The following is a 25506-nucleotide window of genomic DNA, read 5'->3' on the forward strand; positions in this document are numbered from 1 at the left end:
TATTATTATTATTATTATTATTATTATTATTATTATTAGATTTACGTCCATGTAATTATTTTAACGGTTTTTGGAGATGCAATGTGCCAGAATTTTGTCCCGGAGGAGTTCTCTTACGTGCCAGTAAATTACCGTCACGAGGCTGACATACTTGAGCATCTTCAAATACCACAGGCCTGAATCAGGATCCAACCTGCCAAGTTGGGGGCAGAAGGCCAGCGTCTCAATCGTCTGAGGCACTCACCAGGCGTTATTATTATTATTATTATTATTATTATTATTAGCACCCAACGAGCATGTATCTGCTTCCCACCTGTTCAGGAGGTCAGGCATCAACATTCACTCAGGAGCAATTATGATGTATGTACAGTCTTGATGTGGAAAGTGTAAGATAGGAAGAAAGCGGGAAGAGGAAAGGAGAAGAAAGGAGAAGAAAGGAGAGACAAATATAAAGATGAATACCTGTGGTAAAATGCTAGGAACACAGGACATACATAAAAGGAAAAAAGGAACCCAACGGGTTTTAAGTTGACGAAAATCTTCGATGTTTTGTCAGAATGGACCTAAGACCCCTTCTAGGGTCTTCATTTATTGTGGAGGAAAGCAACAGAAAACTACCTCATTCCTCATCCCACTAGTACGCCTCATATTTTGGCGGAAATGTCGGTATTTGTTGTTTTCTTATAATCGCATAACCGTTGATGGTGCTACGAACAAACAAAAATATTGTGGTCTTAAATAAAGATACTACCAGTACAGAACCTTAAAACTTAGTATTACAGAGATTTTACTCGTACAATAAATTCTCATCCCTGATGATTGTATATTCAGTTATAAAGAAAGAAATAAACGATTGATCTTGGATAAAGGTAAGTTTCAGTTTAACCGGAAGGGAAGATTTATCCTTTTATCTTTAGCCAGAATAAGTGGCTCAACCGGTAGGGTGCTGGTCTTCTGTGCCCATGCTGGCTGGTTGTGTTTCAGAGAGCTCATATATGCCAGCCTTGTGTCGACAGGACTCATGCGAGACAAAATTCCCGCGTCTCGACGTTTCCGAAGGACGTAAGAAAATTTAGGACGACGTAAAACCAATAATAATATTATTAATGATCAATTATTTTTAGTTATTAATTATTCTCAAATTTTATCAGGTGATCCGGGGGTAGTGTAAGGGACGTATAATCAATGTCATCAACATCATCATCATTATTACTATCATCAATAGGGAGTGGACTTATAAGCAGTAAATAACAATAATTTCATGTGGCTATTTCTAGCCGGGTGCAGCCCTTGTAAGGCAGACCCTCCGATGAAGGTGGGAGGCATCTGCCATGTGCAGGTAACTGCATGTTATTTTGGTGGAGGATAGTGCTATGTGTGGTGTGTGAGTTGCAAGGATGTTGGGTACAGCACATAAACCCAGACCCAGAGCCATCGGAATTAACCAATGAAGGTGAAAATCCCGGCCCGGCCGGGAATCGAACCCGGGACCCTCTGAACCGAAGGCCAGTACGCTGACAATTCAGCCAACGAGTCGAACAGCAGTAAGTAATAGGTTAGATTTCAACTAGTAGATAGCTCGTTCAAGGCCACACGGCGCTTCGATTATTTTTTGCTTTACGTCGCTCCGACACAGATAGGTCTTATGGCGACGATGGGACAGGAAAGGACTAGGAATGGGAAGGAAGCGGCCGTGGCCTTAATTAAGGTGCAGCCCCAGCATTTGCCTGGTATGAAAATGGGAAACCACGGAAAACCCATCTTCAGGGCTGCCGACAGTGGGGTTCGAACCCATTATCTCCCGGATGCGAGCTCAGCCCTTCGGTTTAAAGAGTTGCATAAATATTAGGGGCAATGACTTAAAAATCCCTAATATTTAGGCACCTTGTCCTTCGGAACTTACCCCCGGGAAGAGGATGGCTTTGACTAATTGAAATCTAATCTATTACTGCGTGGAAATCCGCTCCCTTTCATCATCATCATCATCAAAGTGAATTAAATGATCCAGCGAACGCGATAGTGTGTGCTGGACAAAATTTATTTAAAATCGAAAGACTTTTCTCCAAGAACATTTCATTCTTATACAGAAAGGAGAAATGAAAGTTGAAGACCAATGATATGGTACGGTACTGACTTGACCTGGAACAGAAAAGCATCCCAAAGAAATAGGGAAAAGAACTAACGCACAGACAGACAAACAAACGTCTATAATCCTTTGTACAGGATGTTCGCAAACTCGGGGGTGGCTCGTACACACCAAAACAACACAAGAATGTCCCTATGGACACATGTCCTACGGTCGATCGTTTACGAGTTACTTACAGACTTCCCAACTTGGCAGGAGAAGTACGGTATTGCCTTACCTGGCACATCCCACGTTGAGTAGCTGTCACCATTCTGGTAAATCACCACGGATATCGTATTGTGTTAAGGAAGTCTACAATTCCCCATGCGTCTGACTGCATGTCTGAACATGCCCCTTCATTGATTGTCGGTCACGTTCGGACACTCCAAGCATTGCACGTATTCGATGACAACCTTGTTCCACACTCTGGCGAAGTACTGCAATGTCCGAAACGGCATTTCTGACCTCAAACTTAATCTTAAATACGATTTCGTCCCCATTGTAGCTAACAACTAAAACAGGTATTTGGCCACAGTCCCAGCATTTACCTGGTGTGAAAGTGGACAACCACGGAAAACCATCTTCAGAGTTGTTGACGGTGAGATTAGAATCTATCATCTCCCGATAAGAAGCTCACAGCTACGCGGTACGAATCGAGTAACCAACTGACTCGGTCAAATATAAAGTGTTCAGGCTTCTCAATTGTAAAATAATCCGCTGTCGCACTGGGTTTTGTTGATTTTGTAGTGTATTTTCAATCGGTGAAATAAACATTAAGGCTTCCTCCATGGAAGTTAACTTTCGATTAGCAATTTATTTGTTGTGTGTAGTTACGTACCTTTAAAATAAGGCATTCATATCAAATTACATACGAAATAACACTATGCCATACAAGGTCATTTTAATTTGTACTAGGTATAAAGCCTAAGGGCCTTACAGATGATGATGATAATCATTAGCAGAGAAAAAATCATCATGCACATGAGGATTAATGCAAACAAATGCCACGTTCGATGAGAATTTGACATCTGCAGTTCATTTGTAAAACTCTTTTTGTCCACAGGAGTTTGCCACGCAGATGAAATGGGTTACCTGTGGTACATGTCTCTGTTCCCCTACAAGTACCCAGAAAAGAGTTCCGAGACGAGGACGCTCAGGAGGATGGTATCTATGTGGACCAACTTCGCCAAGACAGGGTGAGTTCACTTCTAAAGATTACCGTCCTTAAAAGCAATGAGGCAAGAAAAAGAAAAAAAGCTGCCTGTTCACTCTGAATTATTACCGTGTTTAACTCTTATAATCAGGGCCTTGATTTTGATAGTCGAATAACCTTTTCTTGCGGTACCTGAAACAGTGGCAGCGATAAGGACCCCGCTGGGCGGCATGGCTTGTGAAGGGCCCATGACTGTTTCTTACTACAGTAGCTGAAGACTGATTTTACATATTGATAAAGCTACAGCACACAACACAGTATTATTTGTATTAAAAGCAAAGCAAAGCAAAGCAAAGTCGTTTCCGTACAGGCCATGAAGGCCCTGGGAGTGGTGAAAGGTAAGGGCTTCCACTATTCGTAACGTCGGCACTTGATAGGGTGGAGTGGTTAGCTCTATGCCCGGCCGCCTTTGCCCCCAGGAATTAACCTGGTACTCATTTTTGGTGTAGGCTGAGTGAACCTCAGGGCCATATGCACCTCCGGAAGTGGAAATCTCATTTCTTAAATTTTACGACTTCCTGACGGGGATTCGAACCCACGTCCTTCCGAGCGAACCGCCTTTACCGCCTCGGCCAAGCAGCCCCTATTATTTGTATTACAGAGGGTTATTACAAACTCAGGCCGTCCTAGTGCAGAGATTCTTTCATCAATAGGCAGTTATTTCTATAAGAATGAGTTTCCCAACCTGTTCCAATAATAACCATCCCTTGCTTCCACTCACAACAATCAACAAGGTTTTTGAAGTAATTAACCAGTTCTGAGAACCCAGTAGTCAGCGAAGATGCGGTAACGAAGATATCCCCCTTCACTAAAATCTAAATACTGAAGTTTCGAGCCTGTTTATAACTCTCGGCAGTCAGCGTAGGTAAGTAGACCTACGATAGACGGTTGAGTTGTAAACTATTTGGTCCTAGGAACGAGATTATTTCTTAATATTGCGACAGTCAGCGTGTTTTGGTTATTATAGTTGCAATATGCATTTCTTGTGTGTGTGAGTTTGTTCGTACCATATACGTTTATTATTTTAATTCCTTCGTATTTGTTGTTCATTGTAATAATATACAACCTTGTACTACGAAATAAACTTGCAACGTTCCTTTTCAGGAAACGAAGGACCTATTTTCAATTATTGCGGGGGGGGGGGCGGCTGCTGTGCGAGCTTTTTAGCGCCGCTACTGCTCTGAAGCTATCTCTTTTCGGTTTCGACACGGTTAATTTATAACTGTTAGGTTCTTCAGTCTTCCAAATCTAATTTTAAGTAAATAAATTTATAAATTATCCGAACAAGAAAACATACGATAACAATTATACCTGATAATAATACAACTTAATGACATGTTTTCGTTCTCTAAGAACATCAGATTCTATCAAATCACACTCAAAAATAGTATTTAGAGATGAATAAACATTTACAGGGTCCGGTACACAAGCCGACTCTCTCCAATTCGGGTCTCAGAAATTGTTTAACCTAAAGGGCGAATTCTACCATGTCCAAAAAAGGAACTTAGATGCGAAAATTATGATTCTTCGCAATTTGTAAGTAAGTATTAAATGCAAATATTTGCCAAGCGCTACGACTCTCTTACCATGGTAGCCATGTTTATGACGTCATAGTCCTCCCCTTCAACGTGTGGAAAGTCAGCCATGATGAAACTATGACGTCACGAACCATCATCTGATATTTAAATGTACAAAAAAACGCAAACTAACCACCCCATGGGTTACAGCAGAAAATGAGCACTTCACGTCACATAATGGATACTTATGATATAAATTCACCACAAAAATCGCAATGAACCATTCAAATACTGAAATTGAATAACAAAGGAAGAAAACATCAGAGATCGCTTCGATACCGCTTGAGCGCCCGACCATTATGGAGCAATTTACGGTTCCCAATTTACGAACGCGGGTGCGTGTTTAGGAATAAGAAACGCATGTACGAACGATATGAAACGATACGTGACGCAGAGATGAGGAGAAATCCTTCCTTTATGCTTGCCAGGGACCCACCGACCCACCCAAAATGGTGTTATTACCCACACAGAAAACGGAGGCTGTTTATTTCTGTTTAAGTCCTTCATGCTAGAGCGGAGAGTAGTGAGGACTTCTTTAAGGTAAGTTACAAATTTCAGGTTTTTAAGGATTTAAACATAAATAAACATAAATGTTTATATCGAAACCAACCAAACCCCATAGCGCAACATCCTCGAAGGGCCATGGCCTACCAAGCGACCGCTGCTCAGCCCGAAGGCCTGCAGATTACGAGGTGTCGTGTATAAAGTGATAAGCTTTAACAGCTTCATTTCAAGTAATACTAATCCCGTATTGACTATAATCAATCAATGAATATTCAAGATAAACTTAAATATTGTAATTAAGTGGTCCGCCTATTCAATACAATACATAATTTATTATATCTAGTACATGTTTCGTCCCCTAAGGGACATCATCAGCTAATAATAAATTAACATTAATATATCAGAAATAAATATTATTAAAACTGGAAAGACACATTAAAATTTTTCGACATTTTAAATAAGATCTTCGAAATTTTGTTATAATTACAAGTCATAAGACAGATAAAACAGTTAAATTGTCCATATTTCTCTTGTTGATGTTCTTGGGAAATACCAGTTTTGCTTATAAAATCTTAAAATATCATTTGTTGTAAATAGCACACTTGATGTGTATCTCTTGGTAGAAGATTTGTTGAAACTTAATAAGCATTCCTTAGACGATATAATAAAATTTAAATGCTTCAGAATTTAAAGTCAGATCGGGGCCGTGATGGTGAAGTTCTGTGTGGTAATGGATATAATTTTTATTCCTCGCTCAGCGTAGCAACTACCAATACTTGTATTTAAGCAGATACACACTTACCTCCGCACATCGGGGCCAATAATAAGGAATAAAAATTATATCCATTACCACACAGAACTTCACCATCACGGCCCCGATCTGACTTTAAATTCTCAAGCATTTAAATTTTATTATATCGTCTAAGGAATGCTTATTAAGTTTAAACAAATCTTCTACCAAGAGATACACATCAAGTGTGCTATTTACAACAAATGATTTTTTAAGATTTTATAAGCAAAACTGGTATTTCCCAAGACATCAACAAGAGAAATATGGACAATTAAACTGTTTTATCTGTCTTATGACTTGCAATTTTAACAAAATTTCGAAGATCTTATTTTAAATGTCAAAAATTTTAATGTGTCTTTCCAATTTTAATAATATTTATTTCTGATATATTAATCTTAATTTATTATTAGCTGATGATGTCCCTTAGGGGACGAAACATGTACTAGATATAATAAATTATATATTGTATTGAATAGGCGGACCACTTAGTTACAATATTTAAGTTTATCTATATAAATAAAATTGTTCGTGTCTGTTTGTCTGTTCCACCATCACGTCGAAACGGCTGGATAGATCTCAACCAAACTTCATATTTAGAGTATACACATCCCGGGGAAGGTTTCGATATGCATATCATTTTAAAATCTTTGAATACACGGGGGGTTTATAGGAAAACCAGAATGGTTTTTCCACCATCACGTCGAAACGGCTGGATAGATCTCAACCAAACTTCATATTTAGAGTATACTCCTCCCGGGGAAGGTTTCGATATGCATATCATTTTAAAATCTTTGAATACACGGGGGGTTTATAGGAAAACCAGAATGGTTTTTCCACCATCACGTCGAAACGGCTGGATAGATCTCAACTAAACTTCATATTTAGAGTATACTCATCCCGGGGAAGGTTTCGATTTGCATATCATTTTAAAATCTTTGAATACACGGGGTGTTTATAGGAAAACCAGAATGGTTTTTCCAGCATCACGTCGAAACGGCTGGATAGATATCAACCAAACTTCATATTTAGAGTATACTCCTCCCGGGGAACGTTCCGTTATGCATATCATTTTAAAATCTTTGAATACACGGGGTTTTATAGGAAAACCAGAATGCTTTTCCTCCATTTTCTCTTATACTATTGATTCTCTGTAAACTTCGTTTACCGTACGTGAAACGTCTCTTCATTATAAACAACTTTCGTTATGTTCATAATTTACCTTACTCTTTACATGACGGAGAAATTTACAATTTTCTGCTGGTACCATGCTCTGCATTGAGTGACCGACAGACCGACAACGAACCTACAGGTTACCATGGCAACGTCTCTGACTGCATGCCAGCAGGGAAGTAACGTATTGCCATTTTCCTCATCATGCTTTTAAATTCGTGGTTGTTCCTTGGGTAGAAGGCAAGAAAGGCGTCAATCGGCCTATCTGCGGGATATTGGCGGAATATCGTTGGATGTTATAACCGCCTTCGAATAGATTAAGTAATAACACCATTAGTCATCTTCTTATTATTTGTTTACCTAGGAATCAATGGACCTAAATTTCTCCTCTGTTTCCGCTTTATTATATCCATAACTCACACTAGCATAATTTATTGAGGGGCATTTGATTTTCCAATACATTAACTTGGCATTTACATATTTGTCGTTATCCGGCTGTCCTCAGTTATAATCCATTTTCTATTTCTTTCAACTTTCTTAACTGTATTATTTTCTTCCTTAATTACGCCGTATGTACGCGAGTGCTACAAACTACTGGATGTATTTCCACCAAGACTCATATTTAGAATACACCTGTCCTTGATAGGTTTTAGGGCAAATATTGTTTCTAAATCCCTGAACTCACTGGGGGTTTATACGAAACCGAGTGATTTTGCACTTCCACAAAATATACACAACCAACGTTAATTTAAATCTACCTGCCTTGGTAGAAATTAATTTCTAAACCTTTTTTCTCATGCGCATCTTTTCGATACGAGAATTAATAAGGGAGATTTCATTAACGGACCGTTTTCTTGTACAAGTCCCATCGGACTTAACTCACGAGCGGGTGCGTGTAAAGGGTATTACTTACAACTTGAAAACCACTGAAGACATTCGAACCAAAATTCATATTTAGCATCCACCTGTCCAAACGTAGGTTTTAAACGTAAATAACATTTCATGTTCCGGAATGGACTGGCGGTTTATAGGGAACCGAAATGGTGATTTTACTCTTCCACAATATATACAGAACAAGACCAACCTGACTGGAAATCGACCAAACGTGATGGAATTCCACCTCTAAAACTTTTTTTCATGTGCATTTTTTCGTCAGGAGGATTAATAAGGGAGATATCATGAATGGTCAGTTTTGCAGGTTAAGTCCAGGGGACATAGCCAAAAAGGTGTTTTACATGGAGCAGATTCCTTATCTATATAAATCAAATCTTAACGACTGTGTGCCTCTACACTGACTATTTTGGCGAAATTTTCGTACAGCTTTCCGTTTAAGGGGTAATAATGACCATCTGCATAATTTTTGGTTTAGTTTCCTGAAAGTCCTAATTTTTACCCGCCTCGCCCAAAATCCAGATTGCAGCATAATCTGCCAGAGGAAAAAGAAGATAATTGAAATTTGACAAAATTATACATTTTATCCTGTAACGAACGGAAAACATCCAAGATCATTAAATTTTTCACTTTTTATCCCCGAAGAATATCGAAATATGCAGGCAATTTTAATGATGGTGCAGACCTTCGGAAATTCCTATCACATAACAGATTGCACAATCTCCGTTCAATTTGGAATGATCTACAACCTTGGTCTTATGACTTTTTGCCGTATCTGTATCAATTTTACGTTTGATTTTTCTCTATTAATCGATGTTAAGTCAATTTGGAATTTTCACATGCATAATTCATACCTTCGATTACTTATATGAAATACAGAATCATCAAACTCTTCACGAAAATTGGCCCACCCAGTACCCATATGTGAGCCAAATGCTATGTATGTAGCTGTCACACAATTCTCCGAAAAGTAATGCAATGTGAGATAATCTTACAAAAACTTTACGCTGTTCCACGTTTCTAACTCAGTCTGATGCAAGAATAGATGAGATATCATAGGACCAGCCATTTAGGCACTAAATCCGGCGTGTCTTACGGTATAATCCTTTGTCGATATGACGTACGTTTAGTAGCAGTTAATCTGTAAATGAAGGTCTTCAATATTGTAAACAAGCATATACTTTCGTATGTCGATCTATATATATATTCACTGATGTCGATTTGTAGCGATCGAGAAAGGGTGGGTCTGCTATTGTAATCAGTACTCCCCACACCGACTTTGACTGGCAGTATGAAAGGGTTCCTTCTCCAACTCCTGTGTAACTGTCATTAGTAAGGAAGGTCTACAATTGTAATGAATAGTTCACTTCTCGATTTGACTTGCAGAAGGCAAGTGAGCATGTAGTTTTGTTTAAAACTCCCCTACCCGATTGTGTTTGGCAGTAGGCAAGGGTGCCCGCCATTATAAAGAAATGTCCTCATCTAAAATGTGACTGGCATTAGGCATAGTGGCCTGCTATTTTGATGGAAACTCACCAACTTGGTGTGACTGGCAGTACGCTGGCTGGCAGTAGGAAAAGGGGCCTGGCATTATAATGATAACTGCACAACTCAATTTCGAGTGATAGTAGGGTAATTGCCTGCCATTATAATAAAAACTGTAATCTGTCTGGAAGTAGGAAAGGGGGCTGCCATTTTAACGAAATCTCCCCAAATCGATTCTGTCCGCATAGTAGGCAATGGGGCCTGCAATTATAATGTAAACTTCCCAACTCGATTGTGAATGGCAGTAGGCAAGTGAGCCTGCCGTTATATCACAAATCCATAACAAACAATTTACATTGGAAACAACGTACGGGGACCTCCCCATGCTCTTTCTCGGATAACGCTAAAAGACATGCAATTTTAAAACAATCTTATTTACTGCATGTACACTATTTACTTCGATATTCGAATACAATGTAGAATACCGTAGCGAAGCACGGGTACATTCGCTAGTCTTGAATATTCATTGATTGAGGTGTCGTGTAGTCAGCACGATAAATCCTCTCGGCTGTTATTCTTGGCTTTATGGATCGGGGCCGCCATCTGACCGTCAATCGGCTCAATTGTAATCACGTAGGCTGAGTAGACCTCGAACCAGCCCTCAGATGCAGGTAAAAATCCCTGACCTGGCCAGGAATCAAACCCGAGGCCTCCGGGTAAGAGGCAGGCACGCTACCCCTACACCGCAGGGCCGGCTTAAATGTTTATGCATTTCTAAATATTTTGAGTGTGATTTGACAGAATCTGATGCTCTTTCAAAAAATCATGTCATTCTATTTAAAATGAGTTGTTTCACTTTCAGTTCTGTTACTATATGTTTCCTTTCTCAATTTCAGGCAGTTTAGACGTTTATTTATTCAAAATCAGTTTCGGTAGACTGAAGAACCGAACTGTTAAAATAAGTCTAATAGATGTCAAGAAACCTATAAATAAAAAAAACCCTATGTCGGCCTGCCTTTCACGGCGATGATGAGAAAACGAGAACAATCTATATTATATTATAAGAACAATATATATTAAAAGAGTTTACTAAAATCAGCTTTGGCAAATCCGTCCGTCCGTTCTACTGGCCCGACTTCTTTCATTCTCTCCGGAATTACCTGCCGGTGAATCATCAGGCATTGATAGCTCTCTAAGTTCAGCCAACATTGAGTAATCATAAAATCAAATCATTAAATGATCTCTCCAATAACTGCAGGCGAAGGCTTACCCTAGCCCGAAATACATTCCGTATTTAGCAGGTTGCTAAGGGACTAATACTTTAATTAATATTCTTATATTTATGTGATTTTCATCCTTAGTAATGTGATTGCAAACAGCCAGGTTTGATTGCTACCTGTCAAGCCAGAGAGTATACAATCTCGGAAGAATACTATTCCCTGTTAGATACTCTTTGCTATTCTAACCTTCCCCTTCTCCTTTGAGACTAACCTATGAGCTCACTAGACAAAAATACCATTGCCTTCTACAACACAATATCAAGCTTTACATGAAGAACTACAGGATAAAAAGGCGAATTTAAATATGGATAGATATTTACCAAACCTGATGACGTCAGAATGGATGAATTCCGACTACTAAATGTCCATAAAACCATAGAAAAAGACAGGCAAACAATGTGACTATGACAGGCAAATCAGGACGAGTTACCTGATCTACTTATATCGCATGCTGCGGAGCACCATGGGGCCTCTATTTGATTTTTAAAACACATCACATTCTTACTTTTTAGTTTGGTGAGTGACATCTAGAAATGTTGGTCGTGGATGCTTCGTTATCTACTAGTGCATACTTGTTCATGAGAAACCACCGAACTGAGTACTGAATCTACTGATGTTTGAATATTCATACCTATTCAAAGCTCCGATACGTTGATTACTCTACGTTAATTCATAAAAATCACTATATAATGACAATGAACAGAGATAAATTCTTAAAATTAAGGAACTATTAAATTAAGCGCTAAAAATGACAACATAATTGCGTAAATTTGTCTCCTATATTTCTGTCACGTTTGAATCCTTATTTAAGTATTTTCGAAACTGGCCCATCAACTGTTATTCTTTTTATGCTAGCGGAAGTCTGTTCGTCATTGCGAGAGCGCTTACTGTTTATCCCTGGTCATGTCCGAGTGTATTATCACACTAATTATTTCTACTTAAATATCCTCCATTGCGGATATAGCACTTACCACTTCTTGCGAGATGGCTGACAAAAGAAGATATAGGCTCCAATGGGGCATCTGAGGCAGGAAGTTGGCCTTCCTCGCCATATGGACCCGACTCCATTTAGAACCACTAAATAAAATTAACTCGGTATTTACTCTGGTAAATTATAAGAATTAAATATTTTAAACCTTCACACTTGTCTATGAACACCACACTATTCACTCGTATCACTCCATTTCACTGTTTACATACTGCTCGAGCACACACGACATCAAGCTGGGCGATGCGACCTACACACAGCTGGTACCGAAATCAGACTGAACTGTTGCATGTTCAGTCCAAACCCTAGACCCTTCATCGGAATATGGAAAGCGCTTTAGAACCAACTACTGGAATCATGCCAACTAAATAAAACCAGAATTCTCTTCCACAGAGTCAATATTTTTCTGGTAATAATCGGCATTACACACGTGTAGATGCATGAGAGGGAAGGTAGTTTGTTATTCGGACGATACCTACGTAAACATATTTCCACATCGAGTCTAAAAAAATTATCCAAAAAATGTGAACTTGGTGTTTCAAATAACTGAAATTTAAAAATAGCTGTAGGAAAGACAAAATCAAGATTATGTAAAAAAAAGTTTTTCCTAACTGTTTTGAACGTAAACTCACTCACTTGATTAAATACTAACATTTATTACATTTAAGACACTTATATAACACATTATAAATACATAATACTGAGTATTGATGGGCAGATGCCCTCGATAACAGTCAGTCACATGTTCTCGTGTCCTCTCGCACGAGGCACCCAAGCATGACAGTCTCTCATCCCCTTCCAACCACACCACTTCCGGCTGGGTGCTGAAGGGTGCTGCTATCTGTCCTAAAGTGGTAGCGAGTAAGTAGGTGGTCTAGCCATAGCTAGGCCGGAACATGCTCCCCACCGTTGAATCACCATGATTCAACCGAATTAAATTGCCTGACATGCCCTCATGAGAGTTCAGTTCAAATATCACACAGGCACTGACATACAGTTCATGTACAGTAACCAAAATGAGTTGATCATTCAACAAAATATACATATAAACATAGGCAAAACAGAAACACAAGCAACAAAATATTTACACTGTTAACAGAAGGTACTAAGTAGGTTGACTGTGTCCTCATCCATTATTATGCAATATGAATTAAGCACACTATAAGTTCTCAGTTCAAATCACGCACACACAACACCATAATTACACTCTGAAATGAACAAGAAAAAATATTCACATGAAACACATTATATTTTAGCCACAACGATCCTGTTTAGTTCTCAATAGGTAATGGAATTAACTTGTTAACAGGTCGTTTAAAAAGACCACTGGTTGTTCTGATGGTAGCCACTCGTGCAAGTCCATCCTTCCCAGGGTGAACAGTCTCCACCACAGCCAACTTCCAACAGAGAGGAGGAAGATTGTCCTCCTTCAGAAGAACAACTGTACCAGTAGCTAGGTTCTCCTTGGGACAGGTCCATTTTTTCCTCTGCTGCAGTGAGTTCAGGTAATCGGCAGACCACCTCTTCCACAACTGCTGCTGCATTGACTGGATACGCTGCCATCGAGACAATCTGTTGATGGGCAGGTCAGTAATGTCAGGCTCAGGGATGGTTGTAAGGGGGGCACCAATTAGGAAATGAGCAGGTGATAAATAATTAAGGTCACTGGGGTCATTAGATAAGGCAGATAGGGGGCGAGAATTAAGACAGGCTTCTATCTGTGCAGTAAGGGTACATAGCTCCTCAAATGTCAATAGCGCATTACCCGCAACTCTTCTCAAGTGGTACTTCATGGACTTGACAGCTGCTTCCCACAGTCCGCCAAAGTGTGGAGAGCTGGGAGGTATAAAGTGCCACGTGATGCCTTCCATCGCTAATGAATTCCTTATCTCTTCACAAAAGCTGGTTGAAAGGAATAGTTTTTGGAGATCCTGCATTCTTCTATTGGCACCAATGAAGTTAGTCCCATTATCACTATAGATGATGGAGCATTTCCCACGTCGAGCTATGAATCTCCTCAGGGCTGCCATAAAGGCATCAGTAGAGAGATCACTCACTACCTCCAGGTGAAGAGCCTTGGTAGCCAGACAGATGAACAATGCAATGTAGCTCTTCGTTGTCTGTTTGCTTCTTACATTTCCCCTCTTGACGAAGAAAGGACCAGCATAATCAGTTCCTACATTAAGAAATGGGCGACTCTGTTGCACTCTGGTAACAGGGAGCTGTCCCATCAGCTGTTCAGCTGTTGACGCCTTGAATCTAAAACAGGTGAGGCACTTGTGGATGACTCTTCGAACAACTGCCCTAGCTGTGGGAATCCAGAATCTTTCTCTTAATGATGCAATTACTAATTGAGCACCTGCATGTAAAAGCCTAATGTGTTCTGCCATCACAACAAGGTTTGTGAGAGCATGCTGGGGAGGAAGGATAAGCTGGTGCTTATTGTCATAAGGTAGTTTTGAATTTACTAGTCTTCCTCCTACCCTTAGCATTCCCTTATCATCTAAGAAAGGATGTAAATCTGCAATTTTACTTTTCCTTGAAATGCAACACTTAGAGTTGAGACTGGCTATCTCTTGAGCGTAACACACTTGCTGTGCAATTTTGATACAGGAGTGCAAGGCCATCTGCAGCTCTTGTGTACTTAATATCCCTAACCTCTTGTCTTGAGGATTGGCACTATTGTGAATAAATCGCCAACAATATGCAGTAACTCGAGTCAGTCGGGACAGTGACGAGTACTTCAGCATAAGTTCATCCCAGTTTGTACCTATCAACATAACTACAGGAAGTGTGCTTCGTGACTCAGGTAGTTCCTCTTCTGCATGGGCTGAGCTTGTGTCTGGCCATGATTCAGTGGGCTCAGTTAACCAGGATGGTCCGTGCCACCACAGGTTCATACCTCGTAGTTGTTCTGGAGCAACACCTCTGGATATTAAATCTGCTGGATTACAACTGGTAGGAACATGTCTCCATTCAGCCTTGTGAGTGTATTCTTGAATTGAAGAGACTCGGTTGGCCACAAATGTTTTCCAGCGAGTAGCAGGAGATGCGATCCAGGCTAATACAATGGTGGAGTCTGTCCACAGGTACAGCTTGCTGACTGGCAGAGACAAAGCTGGAAGGGTCTTGTGGAGTAGTCGGGCAAGTAGTAGCGCTCCACACAGTTCAAGTCTTGGTAGTGTCAGTTTCTTCACCGGTGCTACTCTGGATTTAGAACATAATAATCTGACACAGGTCTGTCCCCCTTTGTCGACAGACCGTACATAAAGACAAGCTCCATAAGCTTGTTCTGAAGCATCAGAAAAACCATGAATTTGTATATCAACAGGGGGTCCCTTACATGTGACTAACCGCTCAATATAAAATTCTCTTACTGCCTGTGGCTTAAAGTGAAGTTCTTCCCATTCTCTGACTAGTTGAGATGGTAGTCTGTCATCCCAGTTCAGATTGACTAGCCAAAGTTTCTGCATAAAAACCTTGTAAGAAATTACCAAAGGGCTGACCAACCCAAGTGGATCAAATATTGATGCAATAACAGATAAGACCTTTCGTTTAGTTACATGAGAGTCAGCATGATAGAGACTGTCTGAATACAGATTGCCACAAATGAGAAAATGATCAGTGACTGGATGCCATAATAGGCCTAAAGATTTCACACTAGTGCCTTCATCAAGACTTAAAGGCAGCTGGGTTTCCCTGTCCTCTTCTGAAACTGCTTCTAGTAATGCTGGGTGGTTTGAACACCATTTCCTGAGGTGAAATCCTCCACTCTCTAGTAAATTAATAATTTCAGACTGCAACTGAAGAGCATCCTGGATATCGTCACAGCCGCTTAATAAATCATCAACATAAAAATCTCTGCGAACAACTTGTGCTGCTCTGGGGAACCTCGATTCTTCATCTTCAGCAAGTTGCTGCAGGCATCTGGTAGCTAGGAAGGGTGCTGATGCTGTGCCATATGTTACAGTTGTCAGTTCATAGTGAGAGGGTGGGTCCCTAGGTGATTCCCTCCAGATAATCCGCTGAAGTTTCCTATCATCTGCATGAACCATGACTTGCCGATACATTTTAGCAATATCTGCGGTGAAGGCAAAGGTATGCATTCTGAATCTTAGAATGATAGAGTAAAGATCCTCTTGTATTGTCGTTCCAACCATTAATATGTCATTCAATGAAATGTTGTTAGAAGTTTTAGAAGATGCATCAAATACTACCCTAGTTTTGGTAGTCGAGCTACTAAGCTTAAAAACTGGATGATGGGGTAGATAATAGCTTCCACCTTCATTCCCTGACTGAGTAGATGTATCCACCTTAACCATATGCCCCATCGCCTCATACTCGTGAAGAAAGTTAGAGTACTCGTGCTTAAGTGAGGGCTGCCTGCTGAAACGCCGTTCTAATTGAGTTAGTCTTGACATGGCATGATTGAAGGAGTTTCCCAGAACCTCAGGTTTCTGCTTGAGGGGTAAGCGAACTATGAATCTACCTGTAGCATCCCTAGTAGTATTCTCTGTAAAGTGTTTTTCAGTAGCTCTCTCTTCTCTTGTCATGACTCGTGATGTAAGCTCTTCTATTTCCCAGAACCGTTGTAGTTGAGTGTCTAACCTGTCCTCTGACTTCAAGAAACATGTAGTTAGAGTAGGATTTTTCTCTTCCCTACGATGGTAGTGTCCAGCAATAATCCATCCTAGTTCAGTGTCTTGAAGGATAGGATAATCTGGTGATCGAGTTCTGCGCCGAGGTTTCAGTAATGAAAAGAAATGTTCTGCGCCTATTAACAATTCAATGCCACCTGGCTGGAAGAACTTGGGGTCAGCGAGCTTCAAATCAGTGGGCAAGTTCCAATGCTCATGCTGAATGTAACTACTGGGCATGTTACCTGTGATACGTGGAAAGACAGAGCAAGTCATACTCACAGTGAAGTTACTTACAGTGGATTGCAATTCTAACTGAACACTGTACCTTGATTGAGAAATGGAATCATTTATGCCGCTGATTGGTATGGGATTCTTCATTTTCTTAAGGCCTAATCGCTGTGCTAGACTTTCGGTGCAAAGATTAACCTGGCTGCCACTGTCAAGAAGTGCCCGGCAGACCTGCATTTGCCCCCTAGAATCTAGTACCTTGACCATGGAAGTGGACAGCAGAACCCCTACAGGGTCTTTTGTATTGCAGTATGTGTGAGAGGAGTTGGATGCAGTTTGATGGGCTGTACCTCCCTCTCTACCTGATAGATTATGTAATGAGGTGTGATGCTTCCTACTACATAATTTACAACCACGTGATTTGCACTGTTTGGCAGAATGCTGTGTACGCAAACAGTTAAAACATAAGTCCATTTCTTTAACCCTTCTTTGTCTATCTTCCACACTCAGAGCTGCAAACTCTTCACATTTAAATATCGGGTGATTACCATGACAGCAGGGACACTTTATGAGACTGGTAGTGGTGTAAGTGTAACGTGGTTGAGTATCCCCTTGAGGTTTAGGTTTATTTCTGTCAGCTTGTTGTCTGTGCGATGGTGCAGTGTGCTGTGAGCTAGGGAAGTTCTCCAGAGCTTGCCGTTTATGCTCAACAAATGACAGCAAGTCATCAAGTGATGGAACCCGAGTGTCTGCTTGTGATAATTCCCAGTCTCGTCTAGTACAAGCATCAAGTCCTTGAGCATACAGTTGAGTCAAAATAACTTCATGCAATGGAATGTTAAGTTCTAGGGCCTTGAGTGCATTCAAATGACTATTAAAAGTGTTAGAGTACCTTAACAGTTCTGCGGCTGTTTCACTGGAGACTGATTTTAAAGTTAAGAGTGCCTTAACATGAGTAGCTGCTATTAGTTTCTTGTTCTCAAATCTGTCCTTCAACATTTTCCACGCTACCTCATAATTTGCCTCTGTGATGGGTAAATTTTGAATTAACTGGCTGGCTGGGCCCTTGAGAACAGATGCTAAGTAGTGAAATTTCTGGACACTTGGCAGATTATTGTTGTTATGAATCATAACTTGAAAACTGTCTGCGAATGAGAGCCAGTTTTCGTATTTTCCATCGAAATGTGGAATGTTAATAGCCGGTAACTTTAAACTCGCGACACTGCTGACCTGAGTTCTTCCTGAATCTACCGTGTCGCGTGATGACTCTTCAAGGTTCGCTATTATTTTACTCATTTCGCCCTTTACCTTGTAGTATTTGGTTTCGAATTCGGCACGCGCCTGATCATGAGCTTGCTCGTTTTCAGCGTCTCCTAATTCTAATTCTGACTGCACGTCATCAAACTTCGACATTAATGCACTCATGTCTTCGTATCGCAGTTTAATTTCATGCGAATTCGAATGCTGTTGAGCGATGAAATTTTCAACGAATGTTTCCGAGCGGGTAAGTTGCGCTTTAAATCGCGACCTCTGCTTAAGAAGCTTTTGCCTTGTTGAAGATTCCATGATGGAGGGGGTAAGACAATAACAAGGAGAAAAGGAGAGCCTTAAATGAATAGTACTGACCTGCCTTCAGTTTAGTTTACCTCTGGTGCTGGAACATCGAACCTGGGACTGCCAGATGATGTCATTGAAGTGAACTTCCAAGTATTTCCATGTTACTGTAGAAACTAGTCGTCCATACTACACGCCACGCTGCTTTCACGAGATCCTCGTGGTGTAGATAATCCGGCCCGGTAATTGGACCATGTTTTGAACGTAAACTCACTCACTTGATTAAATACTAACATTTATTACATTTAAGACACTTATATAACACATTATAAATACATAATACTGAGTATTGATGGGCAGATGCCCTCGATAACAGTCAGTCACATGTTCTCGTGTCCTCTCGCACGAGGCACCCAAGCATGACAGTCTCTCATCCCCTTCCAACCACACCACTTCCGGCTGGGTGCTGAAGGGTGCTGCTATCTGTCCTAAAGTGGTAGCGAGTAAGTAGGTGGTCTAGCCATAGCTAGGCCGGAACACTAACTGTAGTAGCGTTCACGTAAATAGTCGTTAAAATTATCATGTATGTATGTATGTATGTTGGGTATTCAGCCCGAAGGCTGGTTGGATCCTCAACAGGTTCACCATTAGCTGTCATAGATGGCCTAGGTGTCACTGAAGAGGCGTACTAGGGAAATGAGGAGTGAGGTAGTTTCCCGTTGCTTTCCTCAAACATTATCACATAGTATTAATTTTCGTAACTTCCGAGGCCCATTTTCCAGTTATCCTTCGAGACAGAAAAGTGGATGAGGTTTGATTTTCACGCAATGAAAATGAAAACCCACAGCCTTTTAGCAGTCATTATACCGGGACAGGAATGGAATTAATGAAGCCCCCATCTTGCGCCGAGGACAGGAATTGTGCTGGCTGCAGAAGTCTGTCGCACTTCTCTGGGGCAATGATTATTATCTTTTATAAATGGATTAACGTCGCAACGACACAGATAGGTTTTATGGAGACGATGGGATAGGAAAGGGCTAGGAGTGGTAAGGAAACGATCGTGTCCTTAATTAAGGTACAGCCCCAGCATTTCGTGGTGTGAAAATGGAAACCACCGAAAACTATCTTAAGGACTGCCGACGGTGGGATTCAAACCCACGATCTCCCGAATGCAAGCTTACAGCTGCGCGTCCCTAACCGCAGGCCAACTTGCTCGGTCGTAATGAGCAATGACTGACGGATGAAATGAAATGATAATGGAGAGTGCTCCTGGGATGAAAGATGACAGGAAAAACTGGAGCACCCGGAGAAAAACCTGTCCCCCACCCTCCGCTTTGTCCAGGACAAATCGTACATAGAGTGACCAGGATTTGAACCACGGAACCCAGCGGTGATAGGCCGGCGTGCTGTTGCCTGAACCACGGTGGCTCTCGATTTTCACACAGTACACCCCCAAGAATTTTTAGTGCCAGGTGTATTTTGTACGCTCCTGAAGGGTATGTGCTAGTATAGCAGTCTCATTAAAAGAAGAGACATCGGAATGCAATGTAACGTCATCTGTTGGATGAATGTGGACATACGACATGCAAACACAGAACTGTCCAGAAGAGTGCACTGTAACTGGAACCCTTGGATTCAACACCCGAACATGCTGTGCCCAGTTGAAACAGGTGATGTGAAGACGCACCTTGGACTCCATGGCTAAATGGTTAGCGTGCTGGTTTTTGGTCACAGGAGTTCCGGGTTCGATTCCCGGCAGGGTCGGAAATTTTAACCTTAATTGGTTAATACCGCTGGCACGGGGTCTGGGTGTATGTGTCGTCTTCATCATTATGTCATCCTCATTACGACGCGCAGGTCGCCTACGGACGTCAAATCAAAAGACCTGCATCTGGCGAGCCGAACTTCTCCTCGGACACTCCCGCCATTAAAAGCCATACGCCATTTCATTTCATGTCATCACCTTGGACGACTGCCGGAGGGCTGTTGCAGAAGAGTGGAACAGGAAAAAGCGGGGCAGCCTCAGTCGCCGGATGAACAGCATACGAATAATGTCAATCAATCTGGTTAACATCACATCGACACAGATAGGTCTCATGGTGGTAGTGGGATAGGAAGGAGCTAGGAGTGGGAAGGAAGTGACCGTGGCCTTAATTAAGGCACAGCCGCAGCATTTGTCTGGTGTCAGCACATAGATTTAAATTTCGTGCGCTTACGCCGTTAAGATGACAGCTGCTATCTTAGCATGTCCTATGTGCACTAATTTAACGACGTAGAGCGCGGAATTTAAAATCTACGTGCTTTTGAAAAGTTCTAACTACGTGGGCGTAGATTTTAAACTTCGCGTGTTGACGAAGCATAGCACGTGACCGTGACGTCACGACCACATGCTCTTGTTTGTAAACCAAAGTGACAGCTGTCATCTTGACGGACCCTAACCTCACTTTTAAGGACAATGGAACATCACTGACCTCACCGCTGACATCTTTACGGCGCTAAACCTCATTGCTGCCACCTTATGCACGTCGTGGCGCGGAATTTAAAATCCACGTGCTTTTTGACACCTGTCAGGATGACAGCTGTCATCTTTAACCACGTGGGCGTAGAATTTTAAACAACAGAACATCGCTAACCTCACTGCTGCCATCTTGACGGGGCTAAGCCTCACTGTTGCCACCTTATGCATGTGGTGGCGGGCAATATAAAATCCGCATAATCTTAACTCGGTTGAATATTCCTCTGTAAGCCACGACATGCAGTCGACGCACACTGCTGTGTCATTAGTAATTTAACGCTTATTTCCGGTCGCGAGCCAGCCAGCTCGCTGCATGCAAATATTTACTTTGAATGCACTGTGTGTTAAATGCAGATCTGTTCTTTTCTCTTTCAATCTCAGGTAAGTGTATGCGTTTCAACTGTGCAGTGCTACCCTAATAATTTATACGTCAACGCCTTCGAAAACCGGATACATCGCGCGCGCGCGCGCGCGCGCGCGCGTGTGTGTGTGTGTGTGTGTGTGTGTAGGTTTACACTGCAGAGTAATAGTAGGCAGTGATTATTGTTTTACCGTTTATTCACATGCAGCTATCAGCTTGGAGCGGGCAGGTTCGAACCGCACTCTGAAGAAGCGTTTCCGTAGTTTCTCATTTTGCACCAGGCAAATAATAGAAGTTGTACTTTAGCTGTAATAAAGTTTAGACTGTAAGGTTGGCGACGTGTTAGCCTGCGGATCGTAAGATAGTCGGTTAAAACTGTAAATCTTGGTAGTGGTGATTCTTGTTTCAAGAGAAATGTAACGTTTAATTCTGAATTTCGTAGATCGATTTTAAACATTGTGTGTGCTAAACAACTGTTGTAAGTGTCGATACCGTCACATTTCCAGTCCCTCTCACAGCTCATTTTATCTGCATAATAGTAGTGATTACTGATTTAAGAGGAAGTGCACTTCTATTCCTTGTAAACAAAGTTTCAATCGCATACAATTTTTATAGTGTTAGACCAGGGTTCGAATCCATAATTTTTCTCCGTATCACAATATGATGTAGGACAAAGGTATCACCTGCTAAGTAGTAAAATAATTTTATCTGCACAGTAGTATGATTTTTATTCTGTTACGGTAACTAAATCAATATATAGATTTTTTCTCTGTTGCATGTGTTCGAATCCCGCAAAATCGGTCTCCTTAGAACAAAGGTATCTCCTGCTATGTAGTATTCATTTCATCTGCAGCAATTATAAAGAAGTACAACTGTACGTTGGATGGATATATACAACATTTGCAATTCCATGTGTGTGCGCTGATTGCATTGAAGTCCGTTTGTATCAACAGAGAAATTAATCTTATAACGCAGATATGAAATTCTCATAATGTTTTGCGTTATGAGCTTTTCTGTTCTAAACACTAATTGTAAACATGTGTTCGTCTTGTTCTACAATCAATTCTAGTGTGTGCTAATTGCAACTTGTCTTGACGAATAGAAACATACAGCGCAGTAGCGATAAAAGGTTTCTGTTTAATAGTCAACATGTTTTGTCTTGTCGGATAAAGACATACAGCATGTCAATTCTATATTTTTGAAATTGCATTCTGTAACTAGATTGAACCTGTTTTGTCTTGTCGGATACAGCATTTGCTTATCCTACAATATTTTTTATGCTGAAAAATGTATTACCTTCTCCTTACCACCTCCTCCTCCTATCGCTCCCTCCTCAATCGAAAAACTTATGCTACGAGGACAACGCTACATAACGTAAGTACATTTGTTTGTAATGTGACGTTCAATTCAAGAAGGCATCTGTCCGTAGGAGGAGGAATTGAGCTAACCTCAGTAACTGTTAGAAGGAGTCCTACTGCCCTTTTGACATGAGGAGCCCATTTGCCAGGGGGAGGAGCCCTTTTGCCAGGAAGAAGAGCCATTTTGCTATACAGATAAAGAGCCCTTTTGCCCTTTTGCCCGGAAGAGGAGCCCTATTTCCCGTTTGCTAAGAGGATGTGCCCTTTTGCCAAACGGATAAGGAAGAGCCCTTTTTCCCTTTTGCCAGGAAGAGGAGCCCTTTTGCCCTACAAATGAGGAGGAGGTGTTTTTTCGCCCATTTGCCCTTTTGTTAGGGGGAGGAGCCCTTATGCTATACAGATGAGGAGGAGGATGGCTGTGTCACATGCCCTTTCGCTATACGAATAACGAGGATGAGGACGAAGAGGGCAGCTTTGTCCCGTGCCATTTTGCCTTTTTGCTATACATATGAGGAGAAGGAGGAGGAGGGCGGCTGTGTCCCGTCAGAGAAGAAAAAGGCCAAAAGAGCCTATCTATAGCCCCCATCTTGCGCAGTAGCCCCAGAGCTAGCTTTCTCTATAGGCGTTCTCTTTAATTTCACTCCTGCGTAAGCTACAAGCTCATAACCTATGCCAACAGATTGAAATATGTTTCCGAACCGATATTTCATGTTACGTGTTTATGCGATAATTTGTTCGACTGCTAGGGGCTTAAATGTAACCAATGTATTTTTTATAGCACTTGGCGTTCTGTTTAATTTCACTTTCCGCATGAGCTACATGCTTATAACCCATGCCAACAGATTCGAATAGTATATTTTCGAACCGAAATTTCAAGTTACATGTTTATCCGGTAATTTGTTCGACTGCTAGGGGCTTAAATGTTACCGATGTATTTCTTATAGCACAAGGAGTTCTGTTTAATTTCACTTTACGCATGAGCTACATGCTTATAACCCATGCCAACAGATTCAGATAGTATATTTCCGAACCGAAATTTCATGTTACATGTTATCCGATAATTTGTTCGACTGCTAGGGGCTTAAATGTAACCAATGTATTTCTTATGGCACTAGCCTTTCTGTTTAATTTCACTTTCCGCATGAGCTACATGCTTATAACCCATGACAACAGATTCAAATAGTATATTTCCGAACCGACATTTCAAGTTACATGTTTATCCGATAATTTGTTCGACTGCTAGGAGCTCAAATATAACCAATGTATTTCTTATGGCACTAGGCGTTCTGATAAGAGCCCATGTATAGTCGAGCCTATGTATAGCCGTCATCTTGCACAATCGCCCATAGCCGTCATCTTTCTCCAAAAAAGCACATGTACAGCCGCCATCTTGTACAATCGCCCAAGGCCGGCATCTTTCTCTTTAAAAGCCTGTATATAGACGCCATCTTGTGCAAGCGCCCTTAAGCCGTCTCATAAGAGCAGCCGCCATCTTGCGCAGTAGCCTGTACGCTAGCTTTCTCCATACAAGCTTCTGTATAGCCGCCATGTTGCGCAAGCGCCCTTGGCCGTCATCTTTTCCATAAAAGCCCATGTATAACCGCCATCTTATCCAACCACCCATGGCAGGCATCTTTCTCCATAAGAGCCTATGTATAGCAGCCATCTTGCGCAATCGCCTATTGCCGTCATCTTTCTCCATAAGAGCCCATGTACAGCCGCCATCTTGTGCAGTCGCCCATGGCCGGCATCTTTCTCCATAAGACCCCATGTATAGCCGCCATCTTGCACAAGCGCCAATGGCCGGCATCTTTCTCCATAAGAGCCTATGTATAGATCTTGTGCAATCGCCCATAGCCGTTATCTTTCTCCACAAGAAGCCGTATATAGCCGCCATCTTGCGCAAGCGCCCATGGCCAGCATCTTTCTCCATACGAAGCCGTGTATAGCCAACATCTTGCGCAAGCGCCCCTAGGCCGTCTCATAAGAGCCTATGTATAGCAGCCATCTTGCGCAAGCGCCCCTAAGCCGTCTCATAAGAAGCTGTGTATAGTCGTCATCTTGTGCAATTGGATAGCCGCCATCTTGCGCAAGCGTCCCTAGGTAGTCTCATAAGAGCCTATGTATAGCAGCCATCTTGCGCAAGCGTCCTAGGCCGTCTCATAAGGAACTGTGTATAGCCGCCATCTTGTGCAATTGGCGTCGGGAAGGGCATCTTGCCGTTGAACTAAGGATAGTCCATTCAAGATGGCGGATGTGAGGTTAGGCTCGCTCTCTTATGCAAAATTCGCAAATCGGCATAGCCATACTACTATACTAGGGGTCAATGACCTCGGGTCAATGACCTCGGAGTCGGAACCCGCCTAGGTACACTACTAGGGATCAATGACCTCGGGTGCTGACTCAGCTGAAAAAGTGCTGACGCTATGGTTTTTGAATCGGCCTAGCCCTACTACTTATCATTTACTTTAACTACATTTTATTGCTATCACATTCAACACCCCCGGATCACTCTGGGCTTATTTTCCACTGCGTATGCTTACTACAATAACTGTTTTATTATTATTATTATTATTATTATTATTATTATTATTATTATTATTATTATTATTATTATTATTATTATTATTATTATCGAACTCGGACTTGGCCAACGACCCGTAACAGTAAAATCTGATGATGTTCTTTTAATAATGACGCATGTCATTCCTTGTTTAATGGTGTGTGTTTTTATTCCTTGTTTATTAATGCATTTTTACAGGTATATTATAGCATTATATTTATATTTAATCGTGTGTTCGACAGACTGAAAATATTTTTTAACTTA

General features: G+C 41.3%; 1 protein-coding gene across 2 annotated transcripts in view; it reads left to right on the forward strand.

Moving 5' to 3' along the window:
• Positions 1-25506, forward strand: part of LOC136877310 (juvenile hormone esterase) — a 129978-nt gene that overhangs the window by 71854 nt on the left and 32618 nt on the right. For both annotated transcript variants that reach the window (XM_067151244.2, XM_067151243.2), the window contains exon 9: positions 3189-3321. In XM_067151244.2, the coding sequence (XP_067007345.2) occupies positions 3189-3321 (133 nt within the window). The remainder of the gene's footprint in view (positions 1-3188; positions 3322-25506) is intronic.

The sequence above is a fragment of the Anabrus simplex genome, chromosome 7 (assembly GCF_040414725.1).
Source record: "Anabrus simplex isolate iqAnaSimp1 chromosome 7, ASM4041472v1, whole genome shotgun sequence".
In the NCBI taxonomy this organism is placed as follows: domain Eukaryota; kingdom Metazoa; phylum Arthropoda; class Insecta; order Orthoptera; family Tettigoniidae; genus Anabrus; species Anabrus simplex.